At 33.4% G+C, this 17,612-nt stretch overlaps 1 protein-coding gene across 5 annotated transcripts in view; it reads right to left on the reverse strand.

Moving 5' to 3' along the window:
• Window positions 1–17,612, reverse strand: part of LOC144440187 (dixin-like) — a 66,774-nt gene that overhangs the window by 19,843 nt on the left and 29,319 nt on the right. Inside the window, exon 1 of one of the 5 annotated variants that reach the window (XM_078129480.1) lies at window positions 11,651–11,791. The exons of 3 other annotated variants lie outside the window; for them this stretch is intronic. In XM_078129480.1, coding sequence (XP_077985606.1) covers window positions 11,651–11,683 — 33 coding nt within the window. In that variant the 5' untranslated portion in view covers window positions 11,684–11,791. Of the gene's footprint in view, window positions 1–2,645; window positions 2,784–11,650; window positions 11,792–17,612 lie in introns of those variants that run through there. One more of the 5 variants, XM_078129482.1, reaches the window with a different exon arrangement.

Consider the following 17,612-nt stretch of genomic DNA (forward strand, 5'->3'; position numbering starts at 1 on the left):
TTCTGTGTTAATATTACCAGTATATTATTATTTTCAATTGAATATTTACTTCAGCAATAAAGTTATTATACAGGAAATAACAAAGCATGAAATTTTAATTTTTCTATTGTTCACTAAAGTTGTCACTATCTTAAAATCCCGGAAAACATGGACTTCCTTTTTCTTCATATTACAACATGTTATGTTATAAGTGGAAGCTATACTTTTCCTGGAAATGCAAGGATCATTGTGATAATAAATTATATCAAATAAATACAACATTCTCCCAGAATGGGGTCAGTTAAATGTATGACTCAGACTACACTTGGATTCAATTTCATTTTTCAAGAGCCCTGCCCAGGTTTTAGTATATGTCAATGCACATGACATTAGTTAAACCCACGTTTTATCAATGTCTTTGTTAAATTTAAGAATAATATCAAAATAGTATTACAACTGACATTACTAATTGATTCTATGCACTTACTACAATCCATGTACAGCTACATTTACAATGTACTAGATGATATGAATGCATAGACAGTCTTCCTGAACTCTGATGACCTAGACTAGAGAATCACTAACAATATCTGTCCTCTACTGTCAGTGAGGAGAACTAAAAAAGACTTTTGAAATTGGCATAGTTCATTGCTATGACATCTGATGCCGCAGCACATAGCCTCACTTTCAAGTCTTCTGTAACTGGCACACAATTCTGGTGTATGCAAGCACTGTATATGCACATATATTTTTAAGAGCTAGCTAGGACTAATTTGATTTCATTGGTTAGACTTCATGAACAAAAACCAACCATTTTTCTTCTTTCTCAATATTATATTTTTGTGAATACCCAAAAAAAAACCTTGAAATCGTCATCGCTAATGGCCACAATGTCCTTTAAAGAATTAGTGCAGCCAGTCTGTAATTGATATATTATATGGTTATGGGCTATTATTACAATCAACTAAATACTAAAATGCAAGTCGCGATTAACCCATTGAAACATGGCTCTAAGACTCTAGAGTCTAAATCTAGCCTATGACAAAATTCACTTTGGGAAGCATACATGTTTATATGTATACCACCTTTCTCAATTATTCCATGTAGGTAAAAATCCTATGAAATACCTTAACTTGTAACAACAGATATATACAAATGTTACATATAATGATATATTCACACATGTAGCTAGAAATGTAAACACTGTGACACAAAATTACACTGGGTCATATCACTTTTATACATTGTGTGGTCACTACTACTCACTAGTCATCAGAATAAAACAAGTCCACAAATCCATGCAAACTAAAAATACTCATTTGTTAATTCCACAAAATTACACTGGGTCATATCACTTTTATACATTGTGTGGTCACTAGTCATCAGAATAAAACCAACACTGTGAAACAAGGACACCAAGTCCATGCAAACTAAAAATACTCATTTGTTAATTACACAAATTAAACTTTAAAAAACAAACACTTGCCGACCACAAGGACTGATAAATCTGAAAAATACTCAGCATAGCTTGAAGAAGTCTACCATTATAAAGAAAGGATCCAGCGACTACAGACTGTACCACAAAAACAAAGACTCACTCACTCATCACCACAGACTTAAAAGGCCCTGTGGAATGTTTGGGGAATTTGACACAGGGCAAGTTTACATTTTTTTGGTTAAGCCCTAATTTACTGCATAGCTAGTATTGTGTAGTTTGCTGCTGGCAAGATGTGGACTGTTGTTGTTGTTTCAATACACTTTGTGTACACAGAAAGTAATGCAGTGTGACTAGAAACAGGGTAGGTATACATACAATTGTATCATATATCAAATTAGCTGTTTTCTTAGACTGTATTTTGACCTTTGACCCTTTGATATTAAAGTAGGTCATGTGCATTGTGTAAGGTCACCTTAACATCTGTTTGCCAAAAAGTTTAGTTATACTGCCATAAATCTGTCTAAATGTTGTTTAGTATATCAACATGAATTGTGTAATTAATTAAAGATATCTTTTGGTAAATTCATACTGTGCAAAATAAAAACATATACATGTTTACACCAAATATTTTTAGCAAACCCCTGGCATCCACCCCCACCCCCATCCCCATCCCCATGGCAACAGCTGAGGGTGTACTTGAATGTGTGTTTACAACATTTTAAATTTTAAATTCTCAACAAGTTTACATGAACTTTCATTTTAAGAAGTAATTTGATCCTTATGGTTAAAGTGAAGTATACAACGTAGAAGTTTTACAATATTTGTTTTAATAATTATGCAAAATTAACAATCAGAAAGAAATATAAATCAACTCTATGTGTATCTTACATGCTTTATTTAATGTCTACACCACTAGTGTCCGCTTGCCCAATTTGACATATGACGACAAAAGTTTCTCCGACCACCAAAATTTAATGTCCTCCTAACCTATCCCTTATGTAGGAAGGGATTCACAAGAATCAATTTGACTCACACAACAAAAACTTGTTCATAAAATCGAAGACAAACTGTCCACCATACATGTACTGCAATACTTCATGTAAACCTAACAAAATGGCTGCCGTGTTCTATTAAAAGTCTGTCATCCCGTCCCATTAAAAACTAGTAAAGTACTTGTAGAGATCTTAGCAACAGAACTATGATCACATGACAGTGTCAGTAACGTTACCTCTCTGGCGGAGTGGCAAAAACCAACGGTTGAATGACACAGCAGAATGTTGGCTAATGTTGTCGTCAACCAAAGTGTTTTAGAAAGTTCACATCAAATCCAATCAATGGTGTAGTGTCACCATTACACTGCAGTCAATTCTTTACTGCTATAAATCACTAACCAGGACCTCTTGGCATGAGTAGACAATGTCATGTGATATCTGACCTGGAATCCAGCCTGTAGTACATGTCAAGCACTATTTATGACAGTGGCCTCCTTTCCAGTTCAGTTGATCACATGCTTTCTGATGTCAATGTCTCAGAGTTAAGTTTACTTTTGTCTTGTTGTTGTTGTTGTTGTTGTTGTTGTTGTTGTTGTATGTCAACAAATATGCTCTCAAAACAATAGAAAACTATGACAATGGCCGCCTTTCCTGTGCAGTTGGTCACATACATATGTTTCTGATGGCAATATTTTAACTTAGATGTCTCAGACTTAACTTTGCCTTGATGTTGTTGTTGTTGTTGTTGTTGTTGTTGTTGTTGTTGTTGTTGTGTACATTTGTATTTCAATAGTAAGCTACATGTACATGACGTGTACATAAACTGAGTCCTGCACACTTCCTTCAACCACAACATAATGTGTAACACAACTTTATTCAATAGGGTATCCATATTTTACGATGTTTTCAATAAAACTAAGTTTCATATTTTGTGTATTCAAATTTGCCGTTCATCAGATACTGGTCAGTGAGTAGAATGAATGTGAAACACATCACTGGACTCTGAGGAAACTAACTAACAAATCACAGTTAATATTAGCGTCAGTTAATTTTATTTCATTGTCATATATTTAAGTAACATGACTTCTGTATTTGTTTATGACACATTTGACATTATATTGTTCACTGAATTCTTGATGATAATTTGACAACCAAGAATTGAAATGCCATGTACTATCAATGAAATGTCTGGCATTCCAATACTGAGGCCAACTGCCTGCAGGGGGTGAAACAGATCACTTTACACTTTGCTTAAGTCAAGGACCGTGAGATCATGTTATGTCAAATCGAAGATTTAAGTCAAAACAAATGACAAAAGATATAAATATACTGCTTACAATTTACAATCAACTGATAATTTTCTAGAAATTCAAAAAATAAATGTTGATTTAACACTGTATCAAAGAACAACCAGAACTTCTAAACATAGTGTTTATGTTAATTTAGAATTAACCAATCAGCAGACTTTCTCCTGTGATGTCACAGGAATGGTTGTAAGTTAAACGTTTCCTCCATGCAGTAAAATATAAACTGAAGAGGTTAGTTTTTACGTTTATATAAGTTATAACTGATAGTATTATGTACAATACTTTAGATCTATTTATATAATTCTCAGAGGGAGTGCTCAAAATTGGTTAATTAGGATAGAAGTGCATCTCTCCTCTCCCCCCCCCCCAATAAACGGTGAATATTAGAGTTTGACTGTACTGTACATATATCAAAATCTATCAAACTTCATGACAAACACTTCATGTTAGAATGTCAAGTGTGCTGTAGATACTTTGGTTACCAAACTTTAAAATCCATCAAATCTACCTAGGAACATGTATGACACAGGGTGTCCAATTAAAATAGTAAGGTTAAATGTAAAAGATAGGAAATTGTATAATTTATCAGACCCCTCCCAACCCCTACCCCACACCCCACCCCACCCCACACCCCTCCCAACCCCCACCCCACACCCCCACCTCCTTCAATACCACTGCTGCTGCCACTGTTGCCATCACAACTACTGGGGAACTATGTCAATTCAGAACACACTTCATGTATATAATTGACTTGAATCTAGGCTAACCAAATATACAGTTTATAAAAAGGTGAATGTCAGAGTCCTAATGTACATATATCAAAACCTATCCAACTTTATGACAAACACTTCATATTAGAATGTCAAGTGTGCTGTTATTATCAGTCCATGTATTTAGATACTTTGGTTACCAAACTAAATACTTTGTATTAATAGAGTTTAATATCAGTCCAATCTACCTTGGTATTTAACATGGTGTTCCATTAACATTATGGCAACATTGTATAGGAAACTGTCAGTGTAATTTTATCAGACTCCAAGTCTCCAAACCCCCTACACCACCATCACTACATGTACCCCCCCTCCCCGCACCACCACCACAAAAAAATTACAACTACAAACATGAACATAGTGCCTAAACAATTCAAAATACATAGTAATAGTGTTTAGACTGTAGGCTAGCCAATTATGATTCATAAAAGGTGAATGTAACATTCAAATATAGACTTGTAATATGCACTCTCACCTGTATATCTGATTTGATAACTTTACCACCTTACCATCTTACCGCCTTACCACCCTCCCACCATACCACTATCCATGGCAACTATAAACTAATATTCGATGAATCGATGTGAAGTACTTTTGTGTTCTGACTTGGGTTCAAAACAAACAAACAAACTACATGTATCCACAGTTTCATTTGTACATTTTACAATCCTTTATCATTTCAATGATTCAAACTTGAGGTATTGAGGAGAGACTATAAAGTGTTTACATTTTACGTTATTTACATACCAATCCTATTGTCATATCCTATATGTAGTTTACCTGGTGTACAATACCAGGTACCTTTTATGACAGATTTGAATATAGTACAACATTTGAAAGGTTCACTCTGTGGCATAAGCGGCCTGATACAGTCGTCTTGACTCGTAGTAACGAGGCACTTTATGCCACTCAAAAATTTCCTTGGCTGAAAGAAGAATACCTGATTATGTCAGTAACTACAGAGATGAAGCAACACAGTTCAATGAAGTATCTACATGTAACTACTTGAAAACATACCAACCTACTTACATGTAGAGTATTAATGTTCAGAATACAAGTTTTACTCTGAGGTGACACGGAATAGTGTAACTATTAAATAAGCTGGAGTTGGGACGCCATTCACACTCAATTTTTGTACCTGACACATCACATACCAAAGTCATCCGATATTAGCATAGCCTTCATTTGTTCCAATCATTTAGCAGCAATCCTGAACTTTTAACCTTGGAAGTGGAACCCTCTTTATCTAGGAGACTAAATGCACTTATGTAATCAAATGGAATTTTGTGTCAGACACAACAGATAAGTCGACTCTAAACCAAGTGCAGTACAGTACAGTACAATACAATACAATACAATACAATGCAATGAAATCTCAACTCAAGAATTCTTCCTAACTTTAACTATTTTACGGGATTCAGTATATGATACCTTTATAAATAAACGAGGTAAGTTTTAGCACGAAATATTAAGATCAACTAGAAAAAAAAATATTATAATTCCTAGTTTAGTGTTATGGATTTTATTCACAAAGTTCCATACACAAAGGACTTTATTTTTGGCACAGTAAATTATTTGATATATTTTTCAAATTGAGAACAATGACTAGTACCTAGAAAACAAGGTATTTGAAGATCTAACTCTGCAATGTTCATAATATGGCCGGCCTATGCTATTTCATTTGTATGTAAATTCTATTTACTTAGCAGCAGTCTTCAAGCTATTTTTTTCTACCAGAATTATTTTCTACCAGAATAAAGTTCTTAGACTGCAAGATAGTACACCATGTTGTTTAGTTCATCTAAAGTTTAGGGCTTAGTGAGTGGTGGCTATAGTGTGGCACAAACGTCGTATCATACACACTACAACGTTCTTAGACTGTAAGATAGTACACCATGCTGTTTAGCTCATCTAAAATTTAGGGCTTAGTGAGTGGTATATGTGTGTAGCTGAAAGTAAGAAGCCTGTCGTTCAATTTGACTTAACTGAACAATGCAGGTTTTCCCCGGGCACTCCGGTTTTCTCCTGCACTAACACTGACATTAAGAAGCCTATAAATGGGACTAGCTCCCATTGGTTATCCTGGAAATAAATTTAAATTTTAAATTAAATGTGTGGCATGAATGTCTTAGTGTACAGACTACAATAGTACAAAGTTCTTGGTATGTTGGTAGAAAACTTCGAATACAGGCTTTGGAATGATTCAAACATTCCAAACAATACACGTAAAGGTACTTGATTTAAATCTATTTTATATTCATCTGAAACAAGAAAGCAATCCAGAAAACTAAAAATCAGCTGATTACACAACTTCAGAAAACTACAATTCATATTTTTTTTTTTTTTTTAAACTACATCAAATTAATTAACACATGCATGTAAAACCATTTTGTCTGTGCAAACAATTCATATTTGTTCAAAACAGAAATACACATATTTAAACACATGTGAATCATTTTGACTGCATACGTGAAATATTTCATAAACACTTCATCATTTTAAAAGAATTCTATATGCAAATTCAAAAGGTAATTTAACACATGCAGAACACAAATTTGTTTGTGGTATTTACATTGTACTTTATTTCCATACATAGTTTACAGATGGAAGTAATACGGAATGTTAATAGCTCGCACATAGAGGCTCAATGACTAGTACACATGCGCGTCATACTATGTGATGTTCTTTTGGTGGTTTTTACCCAAGTATGCATTGCGGTGCAATGACTACGTACATTCTATATACTATGTGCATTCTCCACGGAGAGGGTGCTATCTACAATATCGTGAGGCAGCCGGTCACAAATGAATCTACCCTGCGTGAGCTTATGGGCTTTGCCTAGTTATGATATTAATATTAATATTAGTTTCATGACTCAGACCTGACATGCATTCAAGACCCCCTCCCCTTCCCCCTCCCCCTCTCAGTAATATCATATGTATAAATTTACATGTTTAAACTGAAGCAGCAGAAATATTAATAGCAATGCAGAAATTCTATCCCTACCCACCCCATTGTTACATTTCAACACACAACCCTTGGAGTCATCGGATAATTCTGTTTATTAGTTCTGTAATGTATTCTGTATTATAGATCATACATGCAAATATTAGGTGGATATAATATTTACTCTTTCAAAGTTCCTTATTGAAAATATTCCAATAAGGCCTAACCAAAAAAATTGTGTAGTTCCAATTATGCTCAATTTTAGAATAGGTGGGGTAGGTAGATTTTTTTATTTATTTATTTTTACATATGTGAATGTCTAGTTCAGGTAGTTATGTTTTCCGTTGTTTTCCATATGGTCTCTGTGTTATTGGTTTCTTCTCATCAGATGTACAGCCATTAAAGATTGGAAGAATAGTTTTATATATTGTCTTTTTAAGTAGATATTAGTTTCCACATCCACTATTTCTTGCGAGACTTCAAAATTTTCGCAATTTTTTTTCTCGGCATGAAAAATTCTGTGAGATCGGGTAACCGGAACCAAACAATTTTTTTGGAGGCCTAAACTGTCAAATATTTTGAAAACATATACTTTGATGAAATGAAAGAGCTGTTTACAACAAATATAAATCGTGTCTGAAATTCTCAGTCTGATAAAAAAATATTCATTCACTTTAAATGTCACCAGCTGTGCAGCTTATAAATTAAAATCTATTAAAATCCTTCATCTGTTCAATTTCTGTTATAAAATGGCATTAGGAAAATGTTATTTTCTGTAATAATTGGCCAATATGGTCTCTGTCAGGATGAATGACATGGTATTATAGATATTTGACAGACATACTGTACAACAAACCTTGAACCAACATCATGGTTGCAGGCAACTCTTTTTAAACTAAAACAGAAATAAGAAGTTGAGACTGTTCAGTGAATGAATGTCGCTGTTTTTAAATACCTAAAAATGTTTGTACTGTATGTAGCTGTGATTTGAAATGAGTTCTTCTATTATACAACTTAATATTGAAAAATCTAGCTTACACTTACACCTACATTAATTTTTACTAATTGAAAATCAGACAATTGTAGCAACACAACCTCAAAACTTTAATAATTTGTTTTTTAAAGAATAAAAATGATGAAACATAAATCGATGTACTAATATTTAGAAATCCTGTTAATGTTACGTTGGATTTGATAAAAATATACCACAAAGTGTAGGTAACTAAATTTTTTAATTAATTAGTTCACCAAACTAATATGTATTGATTAGTCTGTACTAAAAAGGTTTTACTGGATACAATATTTAGCTTTAAAAAATCACCATGTACATTCCACTTAGAACTTAGGAGAGATGGTTCTATTTCAGTATTTGTTTTGAACACAAAATAATTCATTTTAATTTTCCATTTTAATCAAATATTACTAATTCTTTAGATGTAATATAATATTTAGACTGAAATGTCTTCACTTTTCACTTAAAATTGAAATGAGAAATAAATATACTTTACCAAAATTATAAAATGGATTTAGTCATAATTTTCATCCCTGAATGAAAAAAATCCTTCATCCAAAAGAAATTATTCTAAATAAATATGATTATAAAAATAAGGATTTTTTATAAACATGATTATGAAAACAAGGAATTCTAAATAAATATGATTATAAAAATTAGGGCTGCTAATAAATGATTATGAAAATAAGGATCTCTAATATACATGATTGTGAAAATAAGGAATTTTAAATAAATATGATTATGAAAATAAATAATCCTAAATAAATATGCTTATGAAAATAAGAATTTCTAACTAAATATCTGTATGAAAGTAAGGAATTTTAAATAAATATGATTACGAAAATAAAGAATTCTAAATAAATAAATATGGTTATGAAAATAATGGCTTTCAGTAGATTTGACCAGCTTTACCACCGGTAACAAAACATGTTTATAGATAGATATACAATGTAATTATGGAAATACAAAAGATGATAAAATTCTGAAATATTTCTATACAGATTTAAGTCACAATCATAGCTACTAGAGGTGATAACAAATCTAGATATATTTCAGGATTGGTTTATAGGAATTTTATCTTCTTACGGATCAACAATTATTGGTATGTTGACATGGATATTGTGTTTTTTTATCAGATCATACAGACTTGTAATATAATACTTCATACCATTGTGTTATACAATATGTGTATATATTTATTACAGATGTTTTCATGGTCTAAGGTTACAAACTGGACACATTGATATTCTTAAAGACCAGGGTTTCACATGTTGTGCTGTGTTTTTTATAATGTACCACAACTTAGTAGACATAAGTACTGGACACATTGATAGTCTTAAAGATCAAGGTTTCACATCATGTGACATGTTGTGCTGTGTTTTTTATAATGTACAACAACGTAGTAGACATAAGTACTGGACACATTGATAGTCTTAAAGACCAGGGTTTCACATGTTGTGCTGTGTTTTTTATAATGTACAACAACTTAGAAGACATTAGTACTGGACACGTTTGATCGTCTTAAAGACCAGGGTTTCACACGTTGCGCTGTGTTTTTTATAATGTACAACAACTTAGTAGACATAAGTACTGGACACATTGATAGTCTTAAAGACCAGGGTTTCACATGTTGTGCTGTGTTTTTTATAATGTACAACAACTTAGTAGACATAAGTACTGGACACATTGATAGTCTTAAAGACCAGGGTTTCACACGTTGCGCTGTGTTTTTTATAATGTACAACAACTTAGTAGACATAAGTACTGGACACGTTGGTAGTCTTAAAGATCAGGGTTTCACATGTTGTACTGTGTTTTTTATAATGTACAACAACTTAGTAGACATAAGTACTGGACACGTTGGTAGTCTTAAAGATCAGGGTTTCACATGTTGTGCTGTGTTTTTTATAATGTACAACAACTTAGTAGACATAAGTACTGGACATGTTGATAGTCTTAAAGACCAGGGTTTCACATGTTGTACTGTGTTTTTTATAATGTACCACAACGTAGTAGACATCACAATTTTAACAAAGTTTTGCAAAATTGTCTTAAATTCATTTCCTTCTTTACTTCCATAAATCTCTTTTCAATAGTTAGATTTATTCAGCTTTAAAAAATACTTGGATTCTCAGGCACGTCTGAATCATTCAAATATTTTTCCATATTACATATATTCATTTAATGTATTTGATGTTTGCTATATGACGTGAATTTACCAATTTAACTTTGAATCACAGACAACAGAAAATAACTGAGAAACATTCATCCCCATTACTGTTCTGTGTACATGGTGTACTTTATGTGGGAGGTACAAGTAATAGCAAATTTTGAAGAAATAAAATCAGGAACCGGTATTAGTCACAGTTTCCTGTACAGCATGACGCTGAAAACCTGGACATTTACACTAAAGACTTGACTAAAAATACCTTCTTGCATATGAACACAATGTACCAGTCTGGTAATTAGTAAAAAAATTAATCTTTGAGATCTAGCTGAAGATTGCAAAAATGAAACATTTTCTAGTAGTGAAAATATAAAGGTTTAAAGTACATGCTAAATTTAGCAAAAATCCTAAATAAATAAAATTCAAAACAACTCAGGAACTCGTGTTAACTTTTAAGCCGTCTGCACCCCAACACTGTTAACCCTCGTCAGCATAGTTAAGCCATCTATACCCACACACTGTTAACACTCGTCAGCATAGTTAAGCTCTACTTCATGTCTTGATATATTATTATTAGAGAAGTCATAAATTTTGTTTCTACATTGTTAGGGAAACTGAGATAAATTGTACCTGTAGACAATTACAACATCCCCTCTATAAAGACCACTACAAGAACTCAGAAAACACAGCTGTAATTTAGATACATAAATCTCTGTTTAAAAAACCTGCAGTTTCTGTATATGCACAATGTACATGTATGTTCTTTAAAAAAAATCTTGTTTTGCAAATTTTCGTAAATTGTAAATTTAAATTGATAAATAAGCTATGCCAGCCAAACCTAAGAGAATTAATTCCTGATATCATTACAAAGTGAAACATCTTAGAGAAGATATTGGATTTTGTGTTTTTGAAAAACACAGTGTATTTAGTTTCACATGCATCCATATGTATTTAAAATACTGATATATCAGTGCATGGTTACAATGTATCTATTAAAACGTTCATGCTCACATTACAGTGCGGACTATTATATACTCACCTCTGTCAGTTTGACTGATTTTGCATTCCCCATCTTCACCGATAATCTGAAAGTGTTTCAAAATTGTGTACAAGAGAGTTGCCACGTTGGTACAGTTCCATTTATGACGTAAACAAGCACTCCAAGTGACATAAGATGAGGTGGGTACTGACAGGAAGCGGGAAGTGTCTGCTGTATTGCATCGCTGTTTAAATGCAACTATATCTGTCATGCAGTGTATGTGTGACCCCTGTGATAGGAGGGGTCGTGTTTAGTTAAGGTCAACACATTGATACCATACTGTAGTGAGTAATCTGTTGTCCCCGGATACAATACAGGAGAAATTTAAATATCACCTTGTTGGATTGGCAGATCAAAGATACAGCTGCTGTCAGTCCAGTGTGTACCAAAATTAATGCATCAATGGTTTGTACGATATGTTCGTCATCACCTGAATATCCATACATTCAACTCTGCCAACACCCAAGGTGTATATTACTCATGTAACTAGTACTCAGAACAGAAATCAAGCAAGACTATGATTGATCCTCAAAATGTTGCAGCTCGATAAATTGTCCCTATTTGCAAACACTCAATACAATCTGGTGACCTAAATTATCATTGCATGCGTTTGGTAGATGCACAGAAAATGAAGGAAATAAATATTTTCATCAAAATTCAAATATGGAACTTTTGCTTGATTAAACACTTTGCAGTAGATGTATAGTTTCACTCTATCGTGTCAGACTCAAAGACCATATTGTCTGTTTGGTTGCTGCAGTATTACATGGATATATTGACAAAGTACATGTATTGCTGTATACTTGACATATATACATGTATCCAGTGACTTGAGTACGTACTGAAATTGGATGGGATAAATGTTATTGTGATCCAATGTTTTTGAGCTGCTTTGGCTTAAAACATAGCAAAGCCTATATCCATATATGGTGATTCTGAAGCAGGTGCACTGAAAAAACTCAAAACGTCCAACCACAGTACATCAAATGTAGATTATCTCGGTACAAAAAATGTACATCCACCTTATACAGACCACCATGTGTTCAAACCATCCACATGTTCAAAATGTGTTGACACACACACAAAGCCTTCCACAGACAGGTAATAGGTATTGATTCCAAGCTCCTCTTTTGATCGTTGCAAAGAAATGAATTTAACTGTACACCGCTAACCTGACATATATTCACAAACTGAGGAATAGCTTCCTATAGGTGAAGAGTGATGAATTCATTAAAAAAACCATCATCATTTACATAACAAAGCCACTACATAAATTAGCGTTTACCTTTTCATAGAAATTAGTCATCCATGTATGATTCATATCCAATAGAGTATGGAAGGGTGTTCCTTACTTAAAATACACTAGGATTTAATGAAAACATCAGCTAACCATGTCACGTTATCGTTCTCCTTATGAGTTTTTCACAAGAAAGTAATCGTAAAAAATTCAGCTGTCTCAAGTTTCTAGGCCAGGAGTGGGAGTCACTGAAGCTTTTGATATTGAAAACTAAAGTCATGACCTTTAGAGTGTGATAACTGCTCTGATGTAAACAAAAATAGATTTGAAATTAGTTCTGATGTGAAAAGTTACCTCTATGACTTGTCATGTGGTTTGGATAGCTTCAGATACTTAAAGGTCACACATCTCTGGGCTAGTCAAAGTTTGCGTACAAGGTGATCACTGAATTAGATATATTTTGACTAAATTTAAATAACATTTTGATCACATAGAGACACTGTTTCTGTTGATCTTTCTATCGTAAAGAATCTATATGCAAACCAAAGTATTCAAAGGACCTGTATTGAAAGTTTTTTTTTTTATTTTCATTTTAGGGGATCATGTGATTTTGAGGGCCACCATATGTCTCTGGGCTAGTCAAAGTTTGCGTACAAGGTGATCACTGAATGTACATGTATGTACTTTACAGATGTATTTTGACTAAGTTCATTTAACATTTTGATCACCCAGACTGATAGAGAACACGTTTTCTCTTGATCTTACTTTACTGTCTTAGAATCTATATATATCCAAACCAAAGTATAGAAAGGACCTGTATCGAAAGTTTTGTTTTTATTTTCATTTTAGGGGATCATGTGATTTTAATAGTGTCTATGTTGGCCATGTGACCACTTCATTTGGTCATGTGACAACTCCATTATTGTATTTCATTCTTTGGATATTTTTCTAATACCGACACATTTCACATTTTCCTCAATCTACATAAAAATAAAAACTACAGAGTTAGCACATTAATATCACTATTTTTCTATTTTACTATAAATTCCATATTTCCTTAGTTCACTGAAGTTTTCAAAATATAATTTATCACACTTCATGAAGTTATTTTTGTATATGCAAGTCAGCTATTTACTAAAGAGAAAATGTTTGTTTTGTTTTACTAGTATATTTAAAACCTAAAAGGGTGGACTGTGAACAGCGCCCTCTAGCATCCATCTTACAAACACAATTACATTACATTCTATTGTATTTATCAAATGCCTTATGATTCATCTCTCTTTGAAGGTCAAGAATTTACAAAGTGTAAAAAACAGTTGTCAGACAGAGATAAATAAATATTGGGTCAGAACATAACATTTATCCTAATGACGTAATCCTTTTACTGATAAGATAACACTAATATGAAAACCCGAGATTCAATTATGTAAAAACCTGATATTCAAACATTTTAGTTTGATTGGATGAATGCAATTAAGATGTAACTGAGAGCCATTTAATTATTCCTTGAATACATCCTCATTTACTTCATGACTTCATCTGCTGTTAGTTCCTAGATACACACAATATCTCAGTAATTATCAACCACACCTATCTGTGATTAATCAGACTCCAAATATATCACTGAATTAACATGACTAATTCAATTGTGTTCATTTACATATCAACCAATTAACAAGATTACTCTATTAAAAGTATTGTGCGGTATGCAAATATATTGCCCACTCAATAGCATGTACTCATCACTAGAGGGCGCTATTGCCCTTGCTGACAATGACTGCTAGAAACATTTATGAATGCAATATTCTTTTTTCATTTGATGTAGTTCTTTTGGTAAAAGTTGTGTCATTTACTTTGTTTCTATATTAAAGGTTATCAGATTTACAGAATGATATGTGTGACTGAGAGAGGGGGGAATGAGAGAGAGAGAGAGAGAGAGAGAGAGAGAGAGAGAGAGAGAGAGAGAGAGAGAGAGAGAGAGAGAGAGTGTGTGTGTGTGTGGGGGTGTGGGGGAGGGGAGGGAGAGAGAGAAACAGAGAGAGGGGAGAGGGAGAGAAAAGACAGACACAGAGACATACAGACAGACAAACAGACAGACAGACAGACTGACAGACAGACAGACAGACAGACAGACAGACAGACAGACAGACAGACAGACAGACAGACGGACGGACGGACGGACAGACAGACAGACAGACAGACAGACAGACAGACAGACAGACAGACAGACAGACAGACAGACAGACAGACAGACAGACAGACACAAGGAAAGAGGGACAGAAAGGAACAAAAAAAGAAACTGGTTACTGGGCAGAGACAGAGACAGACAAAATGAGAGACAAAAAAGTACAAAAAGCGAAAGACAATTCGTGAGACAGAGAAATTTACAAAGTAAACATAGAAAAGTCAAAGAATGTGGATCAATTTTACATCTCAAATTAACAACAACATTTCTAGATTTCCATGACAAAACTCTCCATATTCTCTTTATCTAATAGATTGACTGCATTACCTATCAATCATCATATAACACAATCACACAAGTACACAGTATAGTCTGACACACCATTATATTTTCATTTATCTAAGACATATCAATTACTTAGCCTATCCACAGGCTGATAGGTTTTATCAGAAGAAATGAGCTTAGCTATTATGTTGCTAGGTAACCAATATAAACAGCTTTGGGCCATACACCTCTACATCACCTTCATGTTTTGAATTTGTTTCACTTGATGAAAATAAATGATCACTGTATTTGTTGAAACACAATTTAGAAATCAGCGCTCCTGAAAGTCTGACCACAGAGAAACTGTAAGTGCTCGTGCAAATATCTCAAGTACATTTATTCTACAGTTACACTCAGGTTCTGTCATATTACATTTAATGATATGCAGTCTGTATTATCAATATTTAATATTTTATATACATCTATATTTAATCATCTGCAATGAAATGTGTTCTTTATAGAAATATCATTTCACCATCAATTCATGAATTATAATGTATCATTCAAATATAGCACCTGAGTGCCTTGACAAGGAAAGGTCACAATATGTGCAATTCTGATGGACAGTTCTTTTCATACATCTCTCCAAATAGAATAATTGAAAGGATATTTTTATTAGAAAGGCATTATATATATTATTATTATTATATATTGTCATATCATGTGATATGCATTTTAATGCTATGAAAAAACTGTATGAATTCCCTAGTTGCTTTGTAATATTTTATATTATGTTTTTACAAATTTTACCTATATTGAATTTGACAAGTTTTGATATCAAACTACTACTGAGACAAGTACTTTCACACCTGAATTTACTTTTTCACACCTCCAGTTTACTCAACACCTCCAGCAAATTTGGATCATTCTGTCAGATCCAATTAGACACTCAAGAAGGACAAGTGATTTGTTCAAAATATGTCTGTTTCTCAATCAAAAGTGGAACTTGTGTATGAACAATAACAAGGTTGGCTTACAAGGTACTTCATCAGGGACATATCATTGTCAGTAATCAATGCATAAACAAAATTGTTGAAGTTGTGGAATGCGTCCCAGCACGAAGAGGCATAGTACTACTAGTTGGTTGGCAAAGCAACAATGTACATACTTATAGATAAGATGTCATAGAGTTCATTTCAAGGCTACAGTGGCAAATCACTGCTTTGTTGTGATAATTTATCACCAAGCTGACATGACACTAAATCATGGATTTATTACATACAATTTACACTCCTCCATACATCTTGTGTACATGTACCTAAAAATACATAAAACTTCCCACCTGATCCTAAGATTACAACAAATCTGTTTGATTACAATTAACTGTTTTAAAAAATTATATTGTGATAAGTACACCTGTACATATTTATAATATAAGTGTTATATCTACCTCAGGATTCAAGTTATTTTAGTTTTGTAAACAAAACGTATTGATGACAAAAAGTACTTGTAGCATTGGATGTTTTAAATGTTTCCACACATACAAGTTTGTCAGTTTCTGAGTTGTAAAGTGTACAAAATGCTACACTGTATCAACATTCATACAGGTGTTACAATGATAACACCATTTGATACAATTCTGCAACAGTTTATCAAAAAATGTGTCAAATGTGATGCAATTACTTCAGTTTGAAGCACACTGTATCAAAATAGATCTCCAAATGGTTACATTATATAAATGATTAGTCTAGTTCCTATACAGTATCGCTACAACCATGGACGTTTACTTCCATGCTATGACTCACAGTATAGTTCCTATACAGTATCGCTACAACCATGGACGTTTACTTCCATGCTATGACTCACAGTCTAGTTCCTATACAGTATCGCTACAACCATGGACGTTTACTTCCATGCTATGACTCACATTATTATAGTTCCTATACAGTATCGCTACAACCATGGACGTATACTTCCATGCTACCACTCACAGTACAGCTGTTTTGACAATGTCCAATGTCCAACCAGGACTCCACCGCCAGTCCTTTTAAACTAAATCACGTGGGGATGCAACAACATAATCATATTTATATGAATGCTGTAGGAGAGAGCACAGTAATGTGTGCTGATTGAGGGACTTTGACCAGACTGTGGTTTGTCATCCAGGCTATAATAAATGATAGCCATGCAGTGTAAACTGTCCTTGTGTACAACTGCAAAGTCTCTGTCTCTGTTACATACATTATAACTGTTCTTATTTCACTTTCCTTTTGTAT

Source organism: Glandiceps talaboti, chromosome 9 (genome assembly GCF_964340395.1).
Source record: "Glandiceps talaboti chromosome 9, keGlaTala1.1, whole genome shotgun sequence".
NCBI lineage: Eukaryota > Metazoa > Hemichordata > Enteropneusta > Spengelidae > Glandiceps > Glandiceps talaboti.